The sequence below is a fragment of the Diplotaxodon limnothrissa genome, linkage group LG13, assembly GCF_057381915.1.
Source record: "Diplotaxodon limnothrissa isolate DT_005_m linkage group LG13, D_limnothrissa_male_GT1.1, whole genome shotgun sequence".
Lineage (NCBI taxonomy): Eukaryota > Metazoa > Chordata > Actinopteri > Cichliformes > Cichlidae > Diplotaxodon > Diplotaxodon limnothrissa.
In genome coordinates this window covers 32,446,242-32,464,100 of record NC_140608.1, presented here as the reverse complement: position 1 = coordinate 32,464,100, position 17,859 = coordinate 32,446,242, and the positions used below count along the sequence as shown (strand labels likewise).

Here is a 17,859-nt window from a genome sequence, read left to right as displayed (position 1 = left end):
CTTACCCTAATCCTAACCATTAAAATGAATGTCTAACCCTAACCCTTACCCTATACCTAACCATAATCTAATTGTAACCCTGACACCACATTTTGAGCCTCAAAAAGGACCGGTGTGTGTGTCCTCACAAGTGACTGCTGGTTCACACAAGTATAGTAGAATGCAGATTTCAGTGCTCAGAAAGATAGCTAGACAGGAACACACACACACACTTTATGTTTGTGTTATTGTTTTTTCAAAACTGCAGCTGATCCTCACAGCTGACCATCGGTAACCATGACAACAGAAAGCACCAGGCCACTGTTTCCTTGGCAACAGCAAGGCAAAGGCCTCAAATAAGTGATATGTGACATATTACCATGACAGCCTGACAGGAAGTTAATCGTGGCCATGAAAAACATTAGTAGGCAGCTCTGATTGGCTGTTGTCATGGTTACGCTACAGGGTGTCAAAACATACATGCCACTTACATACATGTCAGTTCTTTCCCAAATTTAGCAACCCATTCATCCATTAGGGCCTCAAGTAAAAACAAAGAAACAAATTTATCCGCTCTTTGGGGTTCCGAGTGTTTCAAATAATTCATAATTATACGATCAATAAACTCCTCTATCACCTAATTTCTGTTCCAGTCATGTGATCATTTCGGTGGTCTTAAAGTCTGACTGAAAATAAACACAAGAACATAAGGAGCAGTGAGGCAAAACAACAACAACAACACTTTTAAAACTGAGGGGAAGAGATCACAACTTCAGTTTTTGCAGTTTCAAGACTTCCTGCAGAATTTTTCAGATTTCCTATCTAGTTTGCAGAGCTCATTCTTCGTTTGGACTCCTTTGTGGTTATAAACCTGGCTGCTGATGAGGCTGGAAACCAGCGGCTGAACAACAGCAGCACGTTTAAGCTTGATCAGCTGTTGTTAGAATTTATTTAATATTACTTTCTACTCGAGGATCTTTTTCTACAGCTGACGGCTGGTAACTGTGCAGGGGCGGATCTAGCAAAGTTTAGCCAGGGGGGCCGATAGGGCATTAACAGGGAAAAGGGGGCACAAAGACATACTTTTCTTTCTTATTCTCATTTAAAATGTCTAGCTTTTAATAAATAATTATCTGACACCCAAAGTTTTAATTTGATGCAAAATGAATAGAAGTCCATTACTGTATATAGTAACTATTAAGTCTAATATATATATATATATATATACCCTAGTAAGCTATAGTACTTTTTCCTTTGGGAAGGTACCATCTGTGCAGTCTGCAATTTTGTTGAAGAAAGATGTTGAATCTATTTAATATTTCTTGAAAAATAATTGATTTCTGTGCATTTTCTGTGCACTGCATCACATTAAGGTTGATTACGTTGATTAAGCATCATGAGGTGGAGCGTGAGGGGTGGTTCCCCATTTTTTATTTATTTATTTTTGTTGTTGCTGGGAGTTGGAACCCTATTAGTTAGGTTGCTTAATATTTATGCTAAGTACTCTTTAAAATACCAGAATAGGGAGGATGGTGTAGGTTTAAGTTTATTAGATTGATCAGTATTGCTGAACTATGAAATTTTTTTTTTTTGCATACAGGTATAACAGAATAGCTTTAGTGTAGTTGTTGTTTTAAACTTGAGTATGAACTTACACAAAATGCAGCAAGATATTTAAAAAACAGTTTTGTTGATTAAAAAACACTATATCGGATTCATATCGGTATCGGCAGATATCCAAATTTATGATATCGGTATCGGACATAAAAAAGTAGTATCGTGCCATCTCTAGTATATATTTTGAAATATTTTGTCGCTTTTCTAAATAAGATAAGATAAGATAAGATAAGATAAGCTTTATTAGTCCCACACGTGGGAAATTTGTTTTGTCACAGCAGGAGTGGACAGTGCAAAAGTTATGAGGCAAAAATTAGAATACAATAAGAATAAATACAGTACACAACTGTACAGAATAGAATAAAATAAAATAAATATACAATAAGATAAAAATAGAATACAAATACAAATACTATATACAACTGAGTAAAAATACAACGATGACAGAAAGGATTATTGCACTTAGTATTATTGCATATGTATGGATGTGTGTGCTTGATCAGTTAAAGTCTTTATTATGGAGTCTGACAGCAGTGGGGAGGAAAGACCTGCGAAATCTCTCCGTCCCACACCGTGGGTGCCGCAGTCTCCCACTGAAGGAGCTGCTCAGTGCTGTCACAGTCTGCTGCATGGGGTGGGAGATGTTGTCCATCAGGGATGACAGCTTAGCCGCCGTTCTCCTGTCACTCACCACCTCCACTGGGTCCAGAGGGCATCCTAGAACAGAGCTGGCCCTTCGGATCAGCCTATTCAGTCTCTTCCTGTCCCCAGCAGAGATGCTGCCGCCCCAGCAGACCACGCCATAAAAGATAGCAGAAGCCACAACAGAGTCATAGAAGGTCTTCAGGAGTGGGCCCTCCACTCCAAACGACCTGAGTCTCCGCAGCAGGTACAACCTGCTCTGCCCTTTCCTGTAGAGGGCGTCTGAGTTATGAGTCCAGTCCAGTCTATTGTTCAGATGAACACCAAGGTACCTGTAGCTGTCCACAGCCTCAATGTCCATACCTTGGATGTTCAGTGGTTGCAGTGGAGAATGCTTGTGCCTGCGGAAGTCTACCACCAGTTCCTTGGTTTTACTGGCGTTGATCTGGAGGTAGTTCAGCTGGCACCAGTCCACAAAGTCTTGGGTCAGACCTCTGTACTCCTTGTCGTCCCCATCAGTGATGAGGCCGACTATTGCAGAGTCATCAGAGAACTTCTGCAGGAAGCACTGGGTGGAATTGTGGGAGAAGTCTGCAGTGTAGATGGTGAAGAGGAACGGAGCCAGAACCGTTCCCTGTGGGGCCCCCGTACTGCAGACGACCCTGTCCGACACACAGCCCTGAGTCCTCACATACTGTGGTTGGTCGGTGAGGTAGTCCAGGATCCAGGTAGTGAGGTGATGGTCCACTCCAGAGTTCACCAGCTTGTCCTTTAGAACCGAGGGAAGAATAGTGTTGAAGGCACTGGAGAAATCAAAGAACATGATTCTCACAGTGCTTCCAGCGGTCTCCAGGTGAGCGAGGGAACGATGTAGGAGGTGAATGACGGCATCATCCGCTCCAATGCCAGGCTGGTAGGCAAACTGAAGTGGGTCCAGTGATGAGCTTATTAGGCGCCGAAGCTGAGCCAGGACCAACCGCTCCAGGGTCTTCATCAGGTGGGATGTCAGAGCCACCGGCCTGTAGCTGTTGAGGTCCTTGGGGCGTGAAGTCTTTGGCACTGGTACAACACAGGAGGTTTTCCAGAGCTGTGGGACTCTTCCCAACCTCAGGCTCAGGTTGAAGAGGTGCTCCATCACCCCACACAGTTGGTCCGCGCAGGACCTGACGACCCTCGAGCTGATGCCATCTGGACCCGCTGCCTTCTTGCCATTAATCCTCCTCAGTTCCCTCCTAACCTGGGTGGTTGAGAGAGACAGGCTGGAGCCTTGTGTTGAGTGTGTATTGGATGCTGCAGTTGGGGGTGGGGGGGAGTGAGCAGGGTGAATAGAGGAGGTGTGAAGTGTCTGAGGTGGAACAGCAGCAGTGGGGGTGGGTGAGTCTGCAGCCGATGTTGCAGACTGCCTCATGGCTGAATCAAATCTGTTGAAGAAATGATTCAGTTCATTTGCCCACCTCACATCCCTCCCAGGCAGAGAGTTCTGCTGTTTGTGGCCCGAGATGGTTCTGAGGCCTCTCCAGACTTCACCAACGTTGTTTTGTTGAAGCTGGTTCTCCAAATTAACTTCTAGTTCCTTAGTGGAATATTCGCTTCTATTCTATTCTCTCGCTCTCTGCGCGGTTGTGTAAAACCTTTTCAGTGCTCAGTATAAATTAACAGTTGGTGCGTTAACGCAGATTTCAGGCGTTTGTTGTTGCAGTTCTCTTCTCCTCTAGCAGGTGTCACTGATTCACTCTGTCCCCTGTTGCACCACAGAAGAAGAGGAAGTGCGTTAACAGCGGAAGAAAAGGAAGTTCGGCTCTCAACTCAAAGTTAAAACATTATCGATTAGAGATCGGAGCGGGAGAAGGATCTATTGGTCAGTGATCGGAGGTGAGTTTCGGGAGGAGCTCGCTTCTGCTTTTATACGTTGTGTCTCTTCCTTAGCTTTTCCGTGCTAACATTTAGCATCAGGAACTTCCTGTTTGTCGATACCAAAACTGAGTAATAGACCAGTCAATAATATGATGGCAAACTGACGAATGGTGGGCAATAATCGATGCTCTGCGGATTGACGTGGGTTGATAATCGATTAATTAGGAATTACAGGTCAGCCTGAGCTGAACTCAGTAACTGATCAATTACTCATCACCGGAACTCATCACTGATCAATAAGACCAGACAGGGAATAGTTTGCCAGTTTATTAAACTTCAGTGTGATTGGACTGTGATCAATAAAACCCCTATCAGTGCAGTGTGAAAAGACCTGATCAATAAACTTTAACCCGAATCCAATCAGACCGATTGGAGGGTCACATCTGCTGTCTTCAGCCCGCCCTGTGAAACAAGTAACGACGAAGACGTCGTTTCTCAAAAAAGCTCCAATTTATTCGTTAGATTAAACACAAGAAGTAACACATCCGAATCATTTATTTATTGTAGAAGAAGAGCATTATGGGCAAGGGCTAAGTATGGATGGAGAGCGGCGTTATTTATGCTGAAATAAAGAAGATGTATAACAGAGCGCTCACTGTGAACGATTGAACTGATGACTGCGAGCATTTTAAAACTGACCTTACAGCTGCTACAAAAACATTTTAATAAACGATGTTAAAATAGAAAAGTCCACGTCCGCCTGCAGCCTCGCTCGGCTCTCTTGGCTCTGCTCGTCAGGCCTGAAAGCGTCTGATTGGCTGCTCTGCCCTCATTGCATCCACGACCCGTTCAGCTGCGATAAGTCTGCTAACTGTACGTTAATGGTAACAGATGGCCAATGTGATTATGGGGTCACTGCTAACAGTTAAACAGCTAATGCTAACATGTACGCCGACCAAGTTAACGTTTGTGTGACTGTTTAATACTTCAGTGTTGTTGAAACGGGAGCTTTACTGACATCTGAACTTCCTCTTAAAGTGTTGTTCAGTGTGACGAACTGTGTCGACTTCAGCTGTTAGTGGGTGGGAGCTGTGTGTGACACTGGTATTGATTTCACTGCGTGTTGTGCTCGTATAACTATGCATGTGACAAATAAAGAATCTTGATACTGTTGTAAACCTTTATTCTGAAAGCATCTAACTTCCCGTTAAGCCAAAATATCTCTGACCCCTGACCTTAACTTACGTCTGAAAACTCGTCACCTGACTGTCAGCTGTCCACACAGCCTGGACCAGGGGTCCGTTCTTCGTACCTCGCTAAGTAAGTTAGCTGGATTTGATTGTTGACGATTTCGCGTGATCTTGGATCGTTCGGTTCTCCGAAGCTCATCCGGGACTTGCTGTCATAGCAACAGATCCGTAAGCGTAAACCTGCTTGGGAGCAGGCTTACTTTATGTAAACAGTATTAGATCGCGCCCACTCAGGTATGTCCGCTTCATTTATACATATTATCAATGTAACTAAAGATAATGCAGTACTTGATCCTTTTATTGATTTCATACAGATACATACTATTAATCATTCTATGTCATGTATTTGATTATTTCAGATGTAATTCATATTTTAGAGTAGTAATAGTAAATTACTTCATGTAATCAAGATGAGAGACCACGGCTATAAAAGCGAAGGTGGATTTGGGAAGCCTGTCGCAGCCATGTCCTGTCCGTATACGCGAGCCACCCATTGCGGAAGGTGCAAGATTGATAAGGAGAGTTTTCAGAATTCAGCGTATATTGCGGGATAGACAAGCTCCTTTAGCTCAGCGCGACAGTGTGCTCATAGAGAGATATCGATTTTCCCTTGAGGGTATTATTCACTTAACCAACTTGTTGACGAGGGGGTGCAGGACCACCACCTGTCTTTTTTTGCTCTGCCCTTGGTTGCTGTTATAAACAAACAGATTATTTCAGGGTCTCTTTGCAAGAGACTAAAAGCAATATAAGTGATAAATATTACCATTCTGTAGAATATTCTTATATTTCACTTTTACTTGTTCCCATGTTCTAGTGGGTCCTGTTGTGGCTCTAATGTGAAAGAGGATATAATGTAATATAATATAATATAATCTACCCTACCGCCTACTGGTGTTGGCCAGAGGGGCCGATGGCGCGATATGGCAGCCTGGCTTCTGTCAGTCTGCCCCAGGGCAGCTGTGGCTACAACTGTAGCTGCCTCCACCAGTGTGTGAATGTGAGAGTGACTGGATAGTGGCATTGTAAATCGCTTTGGGTGCCTTGAAAAGCGCTATATAAATCCACTCCATTATTATTGTTATTATTAAATTACTTACGAGTTTAATTTGTCAGCAACTTTCTGCCAGCCCTCTCTCCTTGCTTTTGCAGCCTTTGCAGTGTTCCCTTGCGTTTTAATTAAACTCTGAAACTCCTGAAATCCCTCAATCAAGAGTTCTTGCTCTGCTGCCAAAAAATACTGAGCGCGCTCCTTCGACATTTTCACCGACCAATCAAAGGGTTGCCGATCAATGTTTCTACTATCGATGCGTAGCCCCTGTTAAGCCACCCAGTGATCTCACATTACTTCATCCAGCTATACTAATCGTCAACAACAGGTGTGTTCGGAGAACCGGAATAGCGAGCTCAAAGTTAGCGCGATGATTTGATCTTGGATGTAGTAAGCGAGGTACGAAGAACGGACCCCAGGTGAATAGCAGTGATGGCACATCTGTGCGTGGGTCAGTGTGGCACTCTGACTGATGATGTTAAATTCTTTGATGTAACCTGACAGTCACATGTCGCATCTGCAGTGAGCTCCTTACATGAAACTATTTTCTGTTTGAGTAAACTATGACAGACTCTGTTTCCTGTTTTCTCAGAACTTCAGCGCATCACTTCCTGTTTGGTTATAGTGTGTGGATTCTTTCTCAGATGTATTACTATCGCTATGAGAATGCTGAGATCAACTGCTGCTACAAATACCTGATGTTCAGCTACAATATTATCTTCTGGGTGAGTTTCACACATCTATCACCTGTTCCTCTTGTCTGACCTCAATGGCATGATGCCGTTTGTTTTCCATGACAAAAAGATAAAAAAAAAAAAATGAAGTAGTAGAAGGTACATGAGTATGGGAGACCATTGCCCCCTGCTGGCAGCATGCAGATACAGCAGAGGTTCTGCACACACCAGAACAGAACAATAACAAGAGAACAGAGCTAAAGAGATTTCCTGTGTCTGTGCTGTTTCCTGTACAGACTTTCACTGAGCTAAACTAGACACTCTGTTTCCTGTCTGCCCATGGGTGACAGGAAGTGAGGTCACTCGCTTCCTGTTTAGAGGAAGTGTGGGGTTAACAGATGAGATTGTGTGAGGTTCAGTCTGTCCAACACTTCTTGTCTGTGACATGTTTATATGAGTTTGGCTGACTGCAGCAGACCAACCAATCAGACACTGTGTGGTCACATGTAAAACATCTGGAATTAATTCAGCAGGGTGGGATCGGTCTAAACGTTGGTCAGTTGAGTCTTGTTTCCGTGGCTCTGTTTAATTGCTGGTGTGTCTGTGTTGCAGCTGGCTGGCATTGCCTTCATTGCAGCAGGTTTCTGGGCATGGAGTGAGAAGGTGAGTGACGCTGAGGGGTGTGGTCTCAGTCTTTGTCTTGCTGAGAGCAAGTGTAAGTCTCGCGATGAGTCATCAACAGAGATGGGCAGTAACGCGTTACAAGTAACGTTACAAGTTACAAGTAACGCGTTACTGTAATCTGATTACTTTTTTCAAGTAACGAGTAAAGTAAGGGATTACTATTGCAAAATCGGTAATTAGATTACCGTTACTTTCCCGTAGGAACGCTGCGTTACTGCGTTACTAAAACCGTGATTTTTTTGCGAGAATGTCTCATGACAGTGACGTAAGCAAGTGCGACGTTGGTGACAACAGCTGTGTGCAGATCAACAATGGATCATATATCGAGTGCAGAGAGAGTATGAGCGTGCAGCGTTTAAAGCGTGGAAGTACTGACCTTACTTTGAGTTTGATCCCATAAAAAGTGACAAAACCATTAGCATCCGTTGTGCGTGGGAAGAAAACTTTTTACAGCGAAAAAAACCCCTAAACTTCCAAGCAAGCACCGAGTGCGCAACGAGGTAATGGGAAACTCGCGGATTCTTCCACTGACCGCGGCACACCTGCACCAGGGTAAACCTCCGCCTACCCCACTCCTGCTTTACAGGTGAAAATAGAGCAACAGGACCGCTGAGTCTTTGACTTTATTTATTGTCTGTTGTGTTTTACTTGCATCTATTTGAAAGACTGAGTGTAAACACAAAAATATTTTATTTTATGTGCTGGAATGTGCAGAAAATAGGTTTAAATGTTAAACTAATTTATTCAAGTCAGAGAATGTTGCAGATAATTTAATGTTTGCTTGATGCATAAAGTTAAAAGATTAAAACTGATAAAACAAGTTAAAAAAAGAGACTTTTCCATTTGATTACATTTTGTATGATGGATTATGCAGAAAAAGTAGAATGGGGCTGAAAGATCTATCGCTTTATCACCTGTTCAGGTTGTAAATCGTGTTTTTAAAAAGTAACTAAGTAACTAAGTAATTAATTACTTTTGAAAATAAGTAATCAGTAAAGTAACGGGATTACTTTTTTGGGGGAGTAATCAGTAATTAGTTACTGATTACTGTTTTCAAGTAACTTGACCAACACTGGTCATCAACACATGAAAACTTTAAGTCTAGGCTGTTTCTACTGAAATGACTTAGACCACAGTTTGTTTTCTCAAACTGCAAGCTTTTAGATGACAATGCGAAGAACAGCTGATCAACGGCTTTGACTTTTAGGTGTCGGGGGTTGGTTTTGCCTGTTTCCACGCCGACCAATCCTGTAATAACAGGTGACTCCATCTAGATCAGGGGTGGGGAACTCCAGGCCTCAAGGCTCAGTGTCCTGCAGGTTTAGACGTGTCTGCTGATTCAAATGGTTAAATGACCTCCTCAACATGTCTTGAAATTCTCCAGAACCCTGGTAATGAATTCGTCATTTGATTCAGGTGCGTTGACTGAAGGTGATGTCTAAAACCTGCAGGACACCGGCCCTCGAGGCCCTGATTTACAGCCATCTTCACAAACATTTTCCTGCTGTGACCAAAACTCGGCCGGAGCACCAAATTTGATTCATAGTTTGGGGAAAAACAAAAAACGATTTCACCACGGTCAGCTGAAACCACTTTGCTGTGATGGTTGCTGCAGACTACATGAGGCTTTCTCTGCTGGTTCACAGGGAGTGCTGATGGACCTAACCCAGGTAACCCGGGTGCACGGGTTCGACCCAGTTTGGTTGGTTCTGGCAGTTGGTGGCATCACCTTCGTCCTGGGGTTTGCTGGCTGCGTGGGAGCGCTGAGGGAAAACATCTGTCTGCTGAAGTTTGTACGTGAACACATTTTAAGCTGGAAACTTCCTGCTGTGCATCAGATTTTCAATGTTGAAATGTTCTGTGTGGTTCTTGTGATCAGTTCTCAGGTGTGATTGGCTTGATCTTCTTCCTGGAGCTGACGGCGGCAGTGCTGGTGGTGGTTTTCCAAAGTCAGGTCAGAGCATGGATCAACGAGTTCTTCCTGGAAAACATCAAGGGGTACAGAGACGACATCGACCTGCAGAACCTCATCGACTCTGTGCAGAGGATGGTAAAACATCTGTTCCCTTTAGTACCGGGGAAAAAACCTTGAGAACTATTTCTTTATAGAGGAACTTTCAGCTTTTAGTTCTTTGGGGTCTTACCTTTGGAACTATTCTCACGCAGAACGCCTGCTGTGGCGCTCAGACCCCGCAGGACTGGAACCAGAACGTGTACTTCAGCTGCGACGAGAATAACCGTAGCAGAGAGAAGTGCGGCGTTCCGTTCTCCTGCTGCATCCAAGATCCTGCTGTGAGTTGATCAATAATCAGTTCTGATCGGTGCAGGCAATCAAACCGTTAACCTGCCATCTGTTTCAGGACTTGGTGATGAACACTCAGTGTGGCTATGACGTGAGGCGCAACCAGGTGAGGTCACTTCCTGTGGTGTCATTTAACACCTGCTGGACAGGTGAGCAGATATAACATGAGGCCGATGTGGCATCCCAGCTGCTGACAGAGGAATAGACTTGTATAAATAAGTTGCATGTTCCATTGAGAACCTCACAGCCTAACGTTCTCTGATGTTCTCGGGTTCCTGTGCAGTCAGAGTGGAGTAAGCATATCTACACCAAAGGCTGCATTGCGGCGTTGGAGGACTGGTTGCCGAGAAATCTGTACACGGTGGCCATCGTCTTCGTAGTCATCTCCCTGCTGCAGGTAAGCAAACATCTTTTACTCTGTGAGAAGGCTCAGGGTTTTATCAGCGTCAGAACTTTGACCTGATAAGTTCCCACTGCTGGAGGCTTCCTGAACAACTTTCACATCCTTTGGAGGTTTGCAGCAGGCGATTCATTCACCTGGCTGTTTTTCTCGACGTTCTGAAGTGTCACAGATGGCTTTCAGGTAGATTGGCGAGATCCAAAGGGCCCCAAAACACAAATTGCTGTTTGTGCGAATATCCACATATGTGTGGTTCAGGTGTCTGACAGAGCAACCCAACCCTCATAAACTCCTATTTTATTCACAAAAGAACAGAAAACCATCAAACTGAGAAAATCATTTCACCGTTTCGACAATATCTGGTCTGTGAGCTGAGCAGTCTCTCTCGCTCTGCTTCGTCCTGTTGTTGGTATAAAAGCTCTGGACTGCAGTCGGGCAGGTTCAGCAGCCGGACTCTTCTTCTGCAGAGCCGTGCTGCTTGAATAGATGCAGTTTAGCATGGTCCTGATCGGACATGAAGGCCTTCCTGAAGAACACATCTGGACAGAGCAGATGTGGCTCTAGAACCGGTTTGTACTTTTCTGCACTGATGGAGCCTTTCCAGATGTGCAGGGTGACTGGTTTCCATCTCAGAATTATGTCGGTTTTTAACGCAGTGCTGCCTGAGGATCAGTCATCAGCCTCATCCCTCCAGGGAGGCCTCCAGGGTATTTTGATGAAGTCATGTTCTGTAGATGATTAGATGTTCACAGTGATGTGTAGTTTTCACAGTGGGCAAGCTCTGCCTCTCTAATATGCTCTTTACGCAACTTTCTTACTTTAAATGAAAAGAAGACAGAAATTATTGTTTTTGATAGAAATATGCCTCTGGGACAACTGACTGGCACATTCGGGCCTGTTGCTAACCACCTCACTGATGCTGCTAGGAATCTTGGAGTTTTCATGGATAGCTCCTTCAAACTAGATAAACAGGTCTCTACTGTAAATGGTAAATGGCCTGTATTTATATAGCGCTTTACTAGTCCCTAAGGACCCCAAAGCGCTTTACATATCCAGTCATCCACCCATTCACACACACATTCACACACTGGTGATGGCAGCTACATTGTAGCCACAGCCACCCTGGGGCGCACTGACAGAGGTGAGGCTGCCGGACACTGGCGCCACCGGGCCCTCTGACCACCACCAGTAGGCAGTGGGTGAAGTGTCTTGCCCAAGGACACAACGACCGAGACTGTCCAAGCCGGGGCTCGAACCGGCAACCTTCCGATTACAAGGCGAACTCCCAACTCTTGAGCCACGATCGCTTACTGTGGTAAAAACCAGCTTTCACCAACTACGCCTAATTTCTAAGGCTAAACCTTACATACCTCACAAAGATCTGGAGAAACTCATTCATGCTTTCATCACTTCAAGACTGGATTATTGTAATTCTCTCTACTTGGGCCTACAATCTTCTCTTCTTCAGCGTTTGCAGCTGGTCCAAAATGCCGCAGCACGTCTCTTGACTGGCACTAGAAAGTACGATTCTATCACCCCTGTTCTGGCAAATTTACACTGGCTTCCTATTAAATACCAAATTGATTTTAAAATTTTATTGTTTACTTATAAAATTCTAAACAATATGGCACCTGACTACCTAGCTGATCTCCTCTGTCTGTATAGCCCTCAGAGAGCACTAAGATCATCGGGCCAACTGCTCTTAGTGCAACCTAGGTCTCGGCTGAAGACTAGAGGAGACCGTGCCTTTGCCGTTGCTGCACCCAGGTTATGGAATACTCTTCCTCTTCATATTCGCGCATCAGATTCCATTCAGTCTTTTAAATCACGTTTAAAAACGTATTTGTTTAACCTGGCATTCAAGGCGAATTAGGGTAATTTACATCTGGCTTTGCATTTAGATTATGTAATTATTTTATATTTTATTTATATCTGTAATTTATATTTTATATTGTGATTTTTTGTTTTTTATCTGTATCATGATTTTACTGGAAAGCACTTTGGTGTACTTCGGTCTTTAAAAATGTGCTATATAAATAAATTTTGATTGATTGATATACCCGATCATGTGACCCACCTGCTGAAAATTATCATGATTATCTGTTAAATGTTCCTCCAGCTGTTTCTCTTTAGAACTTTTTAAAGATGTGTGGCTTCCATCAAATTCAGAACAAGCTCGTGTTGGTCTAAAAGCTGAAATTGTTCTCTCAGTTAACTCAGGACTTTTGGACTTTAGAAAGTCGTGGTCAGGTGAGTGCGATTCTACCTGCAGGGATTTAGATAAAGAAGAAGAAGAACAGGTGGAAATGTGGCTTCTCCAGTGGTTCCAGCTGTCAGGTGTGTGTGTTAGGTGCTTGTAATGACCTGAGCCCACCTCTGCTGTCACAGCTAAACGATCCCACAGAGTCCACTCAGCCGTCTCTGCTCTCACCTGCTCACTCTGTTAGATTCACTCCTCATCAGGTGTATTTCTTTACAACACCTGTGTTTATAATCTGTTATAAACTCACCTGCACAACTTGTGCTTTCATCAGCTCATCTGAACTCTGGTGGTACTTTGAAGTAGTGCTATCTGTGTACCTGTCTGCCTGAGTACTTACTGGCTGATGTGTCTCTGAGCAGATGGTGGGGATCTACCTGGCCAGGAATCTGATCGCCGACATCGAGAAGGTTAAATTCAGCTACTGAAGCCTGCAAGGGGAGGGTGGGGAGCTTACACCAGGTGTTACAGGACCAACTTTCTTCAGATGTGCCTTCTTCTTCCTCTTCCTCCTCTGATGTCATTGCCATCGTAACTGAAACAAGGCATTCTGTTGTAAACTGGGAACGTACAACAGCACGGAAGCCACTTTCTGTTTGTGTATTTTGTTTTGTTTTTTTGCTTGTTCGGGGTCATGTGACGAAGTTCCACCCTAGGCTGCTTCGATGAATGTTTAGAAACCAATGTGACCTTTGACCTACCGACTTTACCGCTTAGTGCTTCCTAGAACAGAGTTCAGGTTCTCTGCGGGCGGTCCGAGGATCACCAGTACTTAACCTCCATCAATCGGCTGATAATTTTCTGAATAAACAACTTCCGGTCTGTGACATCAAATGTGATGTCATCACAGAAGGCTGAAGACAAACCTGGGTAGTACCACAAAAGAAGAAGCCTTAAATTCAAACTGTTCCTGTAAAGGTGATCGTGTGATTAAGTCAGCCGTTAGTAACACTGGACTGCTGTTAACAAGCTTTGAATACATAAAGTTTTGTTGAAATAAAGATTTCAGGACTTTTATTGTTGAAACTTCCTACTTTTGTTTCCTGTTTAAAGGCATTTATTCTGAAGTAGTGTCTAATAAAGTGAATTTTTACCTTTTTGTATTTGCCAGAATAAAAATTTGTTTTGTTTATTTTGTCCTGATCAGTTATTGATTGCCAAGTTTCCACAAGACAAAACTGATTGATTTGATAAAAAAAAAAAAAACCCGGCTAATTGAGTAAAAGGTCACAAATTGGATGAATCTGTAAGACAGGAATTTACAACATATCTGTGACTGACTGGTTCCTTAAAGTAAAACCAATAAAATCTGAGTTTGTTAACCCCGAGATGAGGAAAACTAGTTTTCTGTTCCAGAAAGACCATTAAAGCTAACTGAGTCAGTTGCCATGGTAACAGATTCTCTGACCCTCCCCTCCTGCTGCACCTGAACCAAGTGACTGATACTCTGACTCATAAAGTAAAATCTGTCAAAGCTCAGAGGAGAGAAGTAATCTGCAGGTGTTCATGTTTGTAGAAAAGCTAAATCCCAGACTGATGTTAGTTTGCTGCTTTGTTTACAGTCATTCAGTCGTCAATATATCAGGATGGAGGCAGTGATGATGTCACAGATCAGGATCAAATCTGTAGCCTCCATCTTCACTCTGTGTACAGTGATGACGTCACTGCATCTTACACACTGATCAATCATCTCTTATTATAATCTGTGTTTAATCATTTTTATCCAGTAATGGTAATGCTATAGGTAACTAATATCAGGCCCATCAGCAGGCTGAGTGTGTTTAGATCTTTAGTTTGTGTTTCCGTACGTTTTGTCTCAAACATAAGGGTTAGGCTTAGATTTCACATGTAAAATTAGGATTGCATTGTACGTGAACGATGACAAAGGCCTGTTGTATTCTATTCTGTTTTTAAGCTGGGGAAATCATGACAGCAGTTTGGGATGACCAGTTCATCCCAAACCAGCTTGATGGGGTTTAAGTCTGGAGACTGTGCTGGACACTCCATGTTTACAAGCTCACCATCTTGTTCTTTTTTCCTGTGGTAGTTTTGGCACAGCCTGGTCTTGTGTTTTAGGTCATTATGTTGCTGTAGGATGAACCCCTGACCAACTAGGTGCATACCAGAGGGTACTGCATGGCACTGCAGAATGCCGTGGTAGTCACTGACCCTGGATCAGCAAACAGCCCGAGACCATCACACTTCCTCCTCCATGTTTGACAGTCGATGCCACACACTGTGGAACCGTCTTTTCATCTTCTCCACGGCGTACAAAGATCCTGTGTGAAGAACCAAAGAGTTCAAATGTTGATTCCTCCATAATAACTTCTTCATGTTGTCCTGTGAGCCGCCTATCAAGCTGTTAACGCTCCGAAACTTGGCCTGTGTTTCAGTTGTGTCTCTGGGTCTGCTAGAACTCTATGGGCTCAAAATGTGGTCATAAATATTTTGTACTTGTAAAAAAGATTTGTATGTGTAAAAAGAATTTGTGTGTGCGTAAAAAAGATTTGTGTGGACTTAGCCAAAAAAAAAGTATGAATTTTGACCCTATTTTTCTTCCTTTCATCTGATTGGTCAATGTCATGTCAATCACAAATGTAACAATCCAATCAGAGAACAGATGGGTTTGGCTGTCGAGGGGCGCTTTTTTTGAACTGCAGGTCTTTGAAGGGAATAAATGCCCTTTTACATGCCAACCCAGCGTTTTCCTTCATCACCACTAAGGAAAACAGTCTGTGGTCGTCCGAGTGTGGTGATTTTTGTGTCACAGGTCTACGTTTTTAATACAGGGACTTCCACAGCCTTTTCAACAGCGCTGCGGACCGCGGGGTGGGGGCGGGCAGTGTTTTGGAAATGACAGTCTTCATTACAAAGCTTTCTTCGTTATGAATTAGCATACATGTTTTTATTGAACATTTGAAGAACCAGCAAAAAAACCCAAACTCTTGTAGAGGACATAAAGTCTAGTGATGTGCGATACCACTGATTTCCTTTCCGATCCGATACAAAGTTAAATTCAGGGTGGTATCGACGATACTGATCCGATACCGAGACTTTGTACAAAAACGTATTTCAGTTATTGTATCTCAAATTATAGCATCATAATGATTACAGGACATCGGATTACTTGTTCTTATCGCTTAATAATGCACAGTTATCATATAGAAATAAAAAAAAACTGAAGTTGTGCGCTATTTGAACACGTTGCCTGCCTGCAGCACTAAAGGACTCCGTGAGAGACGTCCGTCTCGCCCTTGCAGCACCTGTCCATGTCCACTCCTCCTCTTCAGTTCACCTCAACATAAGCTCGTCATATTCTTGTGCTTGATGAGGTTAGTAGTGTTGCCAAAACACCTCCCTTTCTTGCCACATGTATTGCAAACTACGTCTCAACCGTTTGTGGAAGTAAAATACGTCTGCACATGACTCCATTTATGCTCAGCCATTGTTGTGAGTGTGCACAACAAGGGGCTGGACACATTTATACAAACATATGTCACGACTATGACAGGCGGAAGACTAAGTAGTTCCTTCCAATGTAGACAATCCAAATGATATAGTTTATTTGCACTCTGTTCCTGTTAATGATAACCTACAAATTTACCCTAAATTACTAAAATATCGATATTTTAATATGAGTATCGATTCTAGAACATAAATGACTGGTATCGGAGGAATCGATATTTCAGTATCGATCCGCACATCACTAATAAAGTCAGAGATAGAAAAGACAAGGAGCAGGTGCATCTAGTACAGGTAGAGCTGCTGCAAAAACCCACAGAGCTCAGCAGCCAGCGCAACAAATTCTGGATCCTTTGCTTTTAATTAGCAGTTAGCATTAGCAGCACATCCTGCGTCCGATGTGAAAGGACCTTTATGCTGCGCACTGTGACTCACAGCAATGGTCCTGGGTCAGCCCTGACTTTGTGTTAAACTAATCCTAAAGTATTAATGGTATTTCTAACCACTGATATAGCACAACTTTTTCCTTTCAACAGCTGCTGAAAGTTAGGGGACCTAGCTGCTATCGGATATTTATATAGCGATCCTCCAAACTGTATCACCCTTCAAGGACCTGCAGTTCAAAAAAGCGCCCCTCCGGCAGCCAAACCCAGCTGTTCTCTGATTGGATTGTTACATTTGTGATTGACATGACATTGACCAATCAGATGAAAGGAAGAAAAATAGGGTCAAAATTCATACTTTTTTTTTTTGGCTAAGTCCACACAAATCTTTTTTACAAGTACAAAATATTTATGACCACATTTTGAGCCCATAGACCTCTTCCTGTCAGTTTGTTTGTCAGTGCGAAGGAAACCGTGCTCACTGACACCTTGACTTTCTTTGCAATTTCTCTGTCGGACAGACCTACATTTTTATGATGGTCTGTTGTCTTCCATCGTTAATCACCTTTTTCTCGTTATTTCTGTAGCAACACACTACTTTCTGCACTACAATACCGTCCAGCTGATGCTCACAAGGGTATGGTATGGTGTTCCAACACTGCTTTAATGCAGACAGAGGGGGAAGTAATCCAGAAAAGTACATTATTTTCCAGTTTTGGATAACCTTACCTTTTTTAACCTCTGTCAGTTCACCACTCAGCATTTTACCATTTCAAGCTGTTCATTGGAATTGAACAACTTGAAATATGTTTTAAAGATAAACGTCACGGTCAGCGCTGACACGCGCTCCTCTGCATGAACACGGAGCCTCTGCAGCCACCTGATCACAGCTGATTTCTTTAATGTGTTTCACATAAACAGGATGTGAGTCAGTCACGTGGTTCTGACCCGCGACATCTCCGAGATGAATGCTGGAGATCATCATCGCTGCTGTTGGAGGAAGCGGAGTCTTTACTCCGCCCCCTTACCTGGGAGGCTCACTCATTGGCTGAAACTATGTAAGGCGCTCCAGAGACGTTTTATTGATTACCTCCTGTGTGACGTCAGAGCCCTTGTACTTGGGTCGTGTGTGTCACTCACAGGTGCTCAAGAGCACTCTGGCACGGACTCCTGAGCGGGCATGTGATGGCGCGGTGAGCCCGCTGGACGGCGCTGCAGCACCTGAACAGGAAGCAGTGGCTCTGAAACCCGAACCTCCTCAGGCTCCTGCTCCCCCCCACCCCCCGCTCCTCCAGGCGAAG

The 17,859-nt window shown here is 43.6% G+C and overlaps 1 protein-coding gene across 3 annotated transcripts; it reads left to right on the top strand.

Annotated features, from left to right (window-relative positions):
* The first annotated feature begins 3,993 nt into the window (after positions 1 to 3,993).
* On the top strand, positions 3,994 to 13,863 carry tspan14 (tetraspanin 14). 3 transcript variants are annotated; one of them, XM_085368962.1, is made up of 9 exons: positions 3,994 to 4,110; positions 6,986 to 7,118; positions 7,680 to 7,730; positions 9,398 to 9,544; positions 9,631 to 9,801; positions 9,918 to 10,043; positions 10,112 to 10,159; positions 10,337 to 10,450; positions 13,076 to 13,863. In XM_085368962.1, exons 2-9 carry the CDS (start codon positions 7,038 to 7,040, stop codon positions 13,139 to 13,141), a joined length of 804 nt encoding a protein of 267 aa, XP_085225088.1. In that variant the 5' UTR covers positions 3,994 to 4,110; positions 6,986 to 7,037; the 3' UTR covers positions 13,142 to 13,863. The 3 variants fall into 3 exon arrangements, with proteins under 3 accessions (XP_085225088.1, XP_085225087.1, XP_085225086.1); XM_085368961.1 differs by lacking the exon at positions 3,994 to 4,110 and adding an exon at positions 5,236 to 5,576; XM_085368960.1 differs by lacking the exon at positions 3,994 to 4,110 and having other exon boundaries at positions 6,926 to 7,118.
* The last annotated feature ends 3,996 nt before the right edge of the window (positions 13,864 to 17,859 follow it).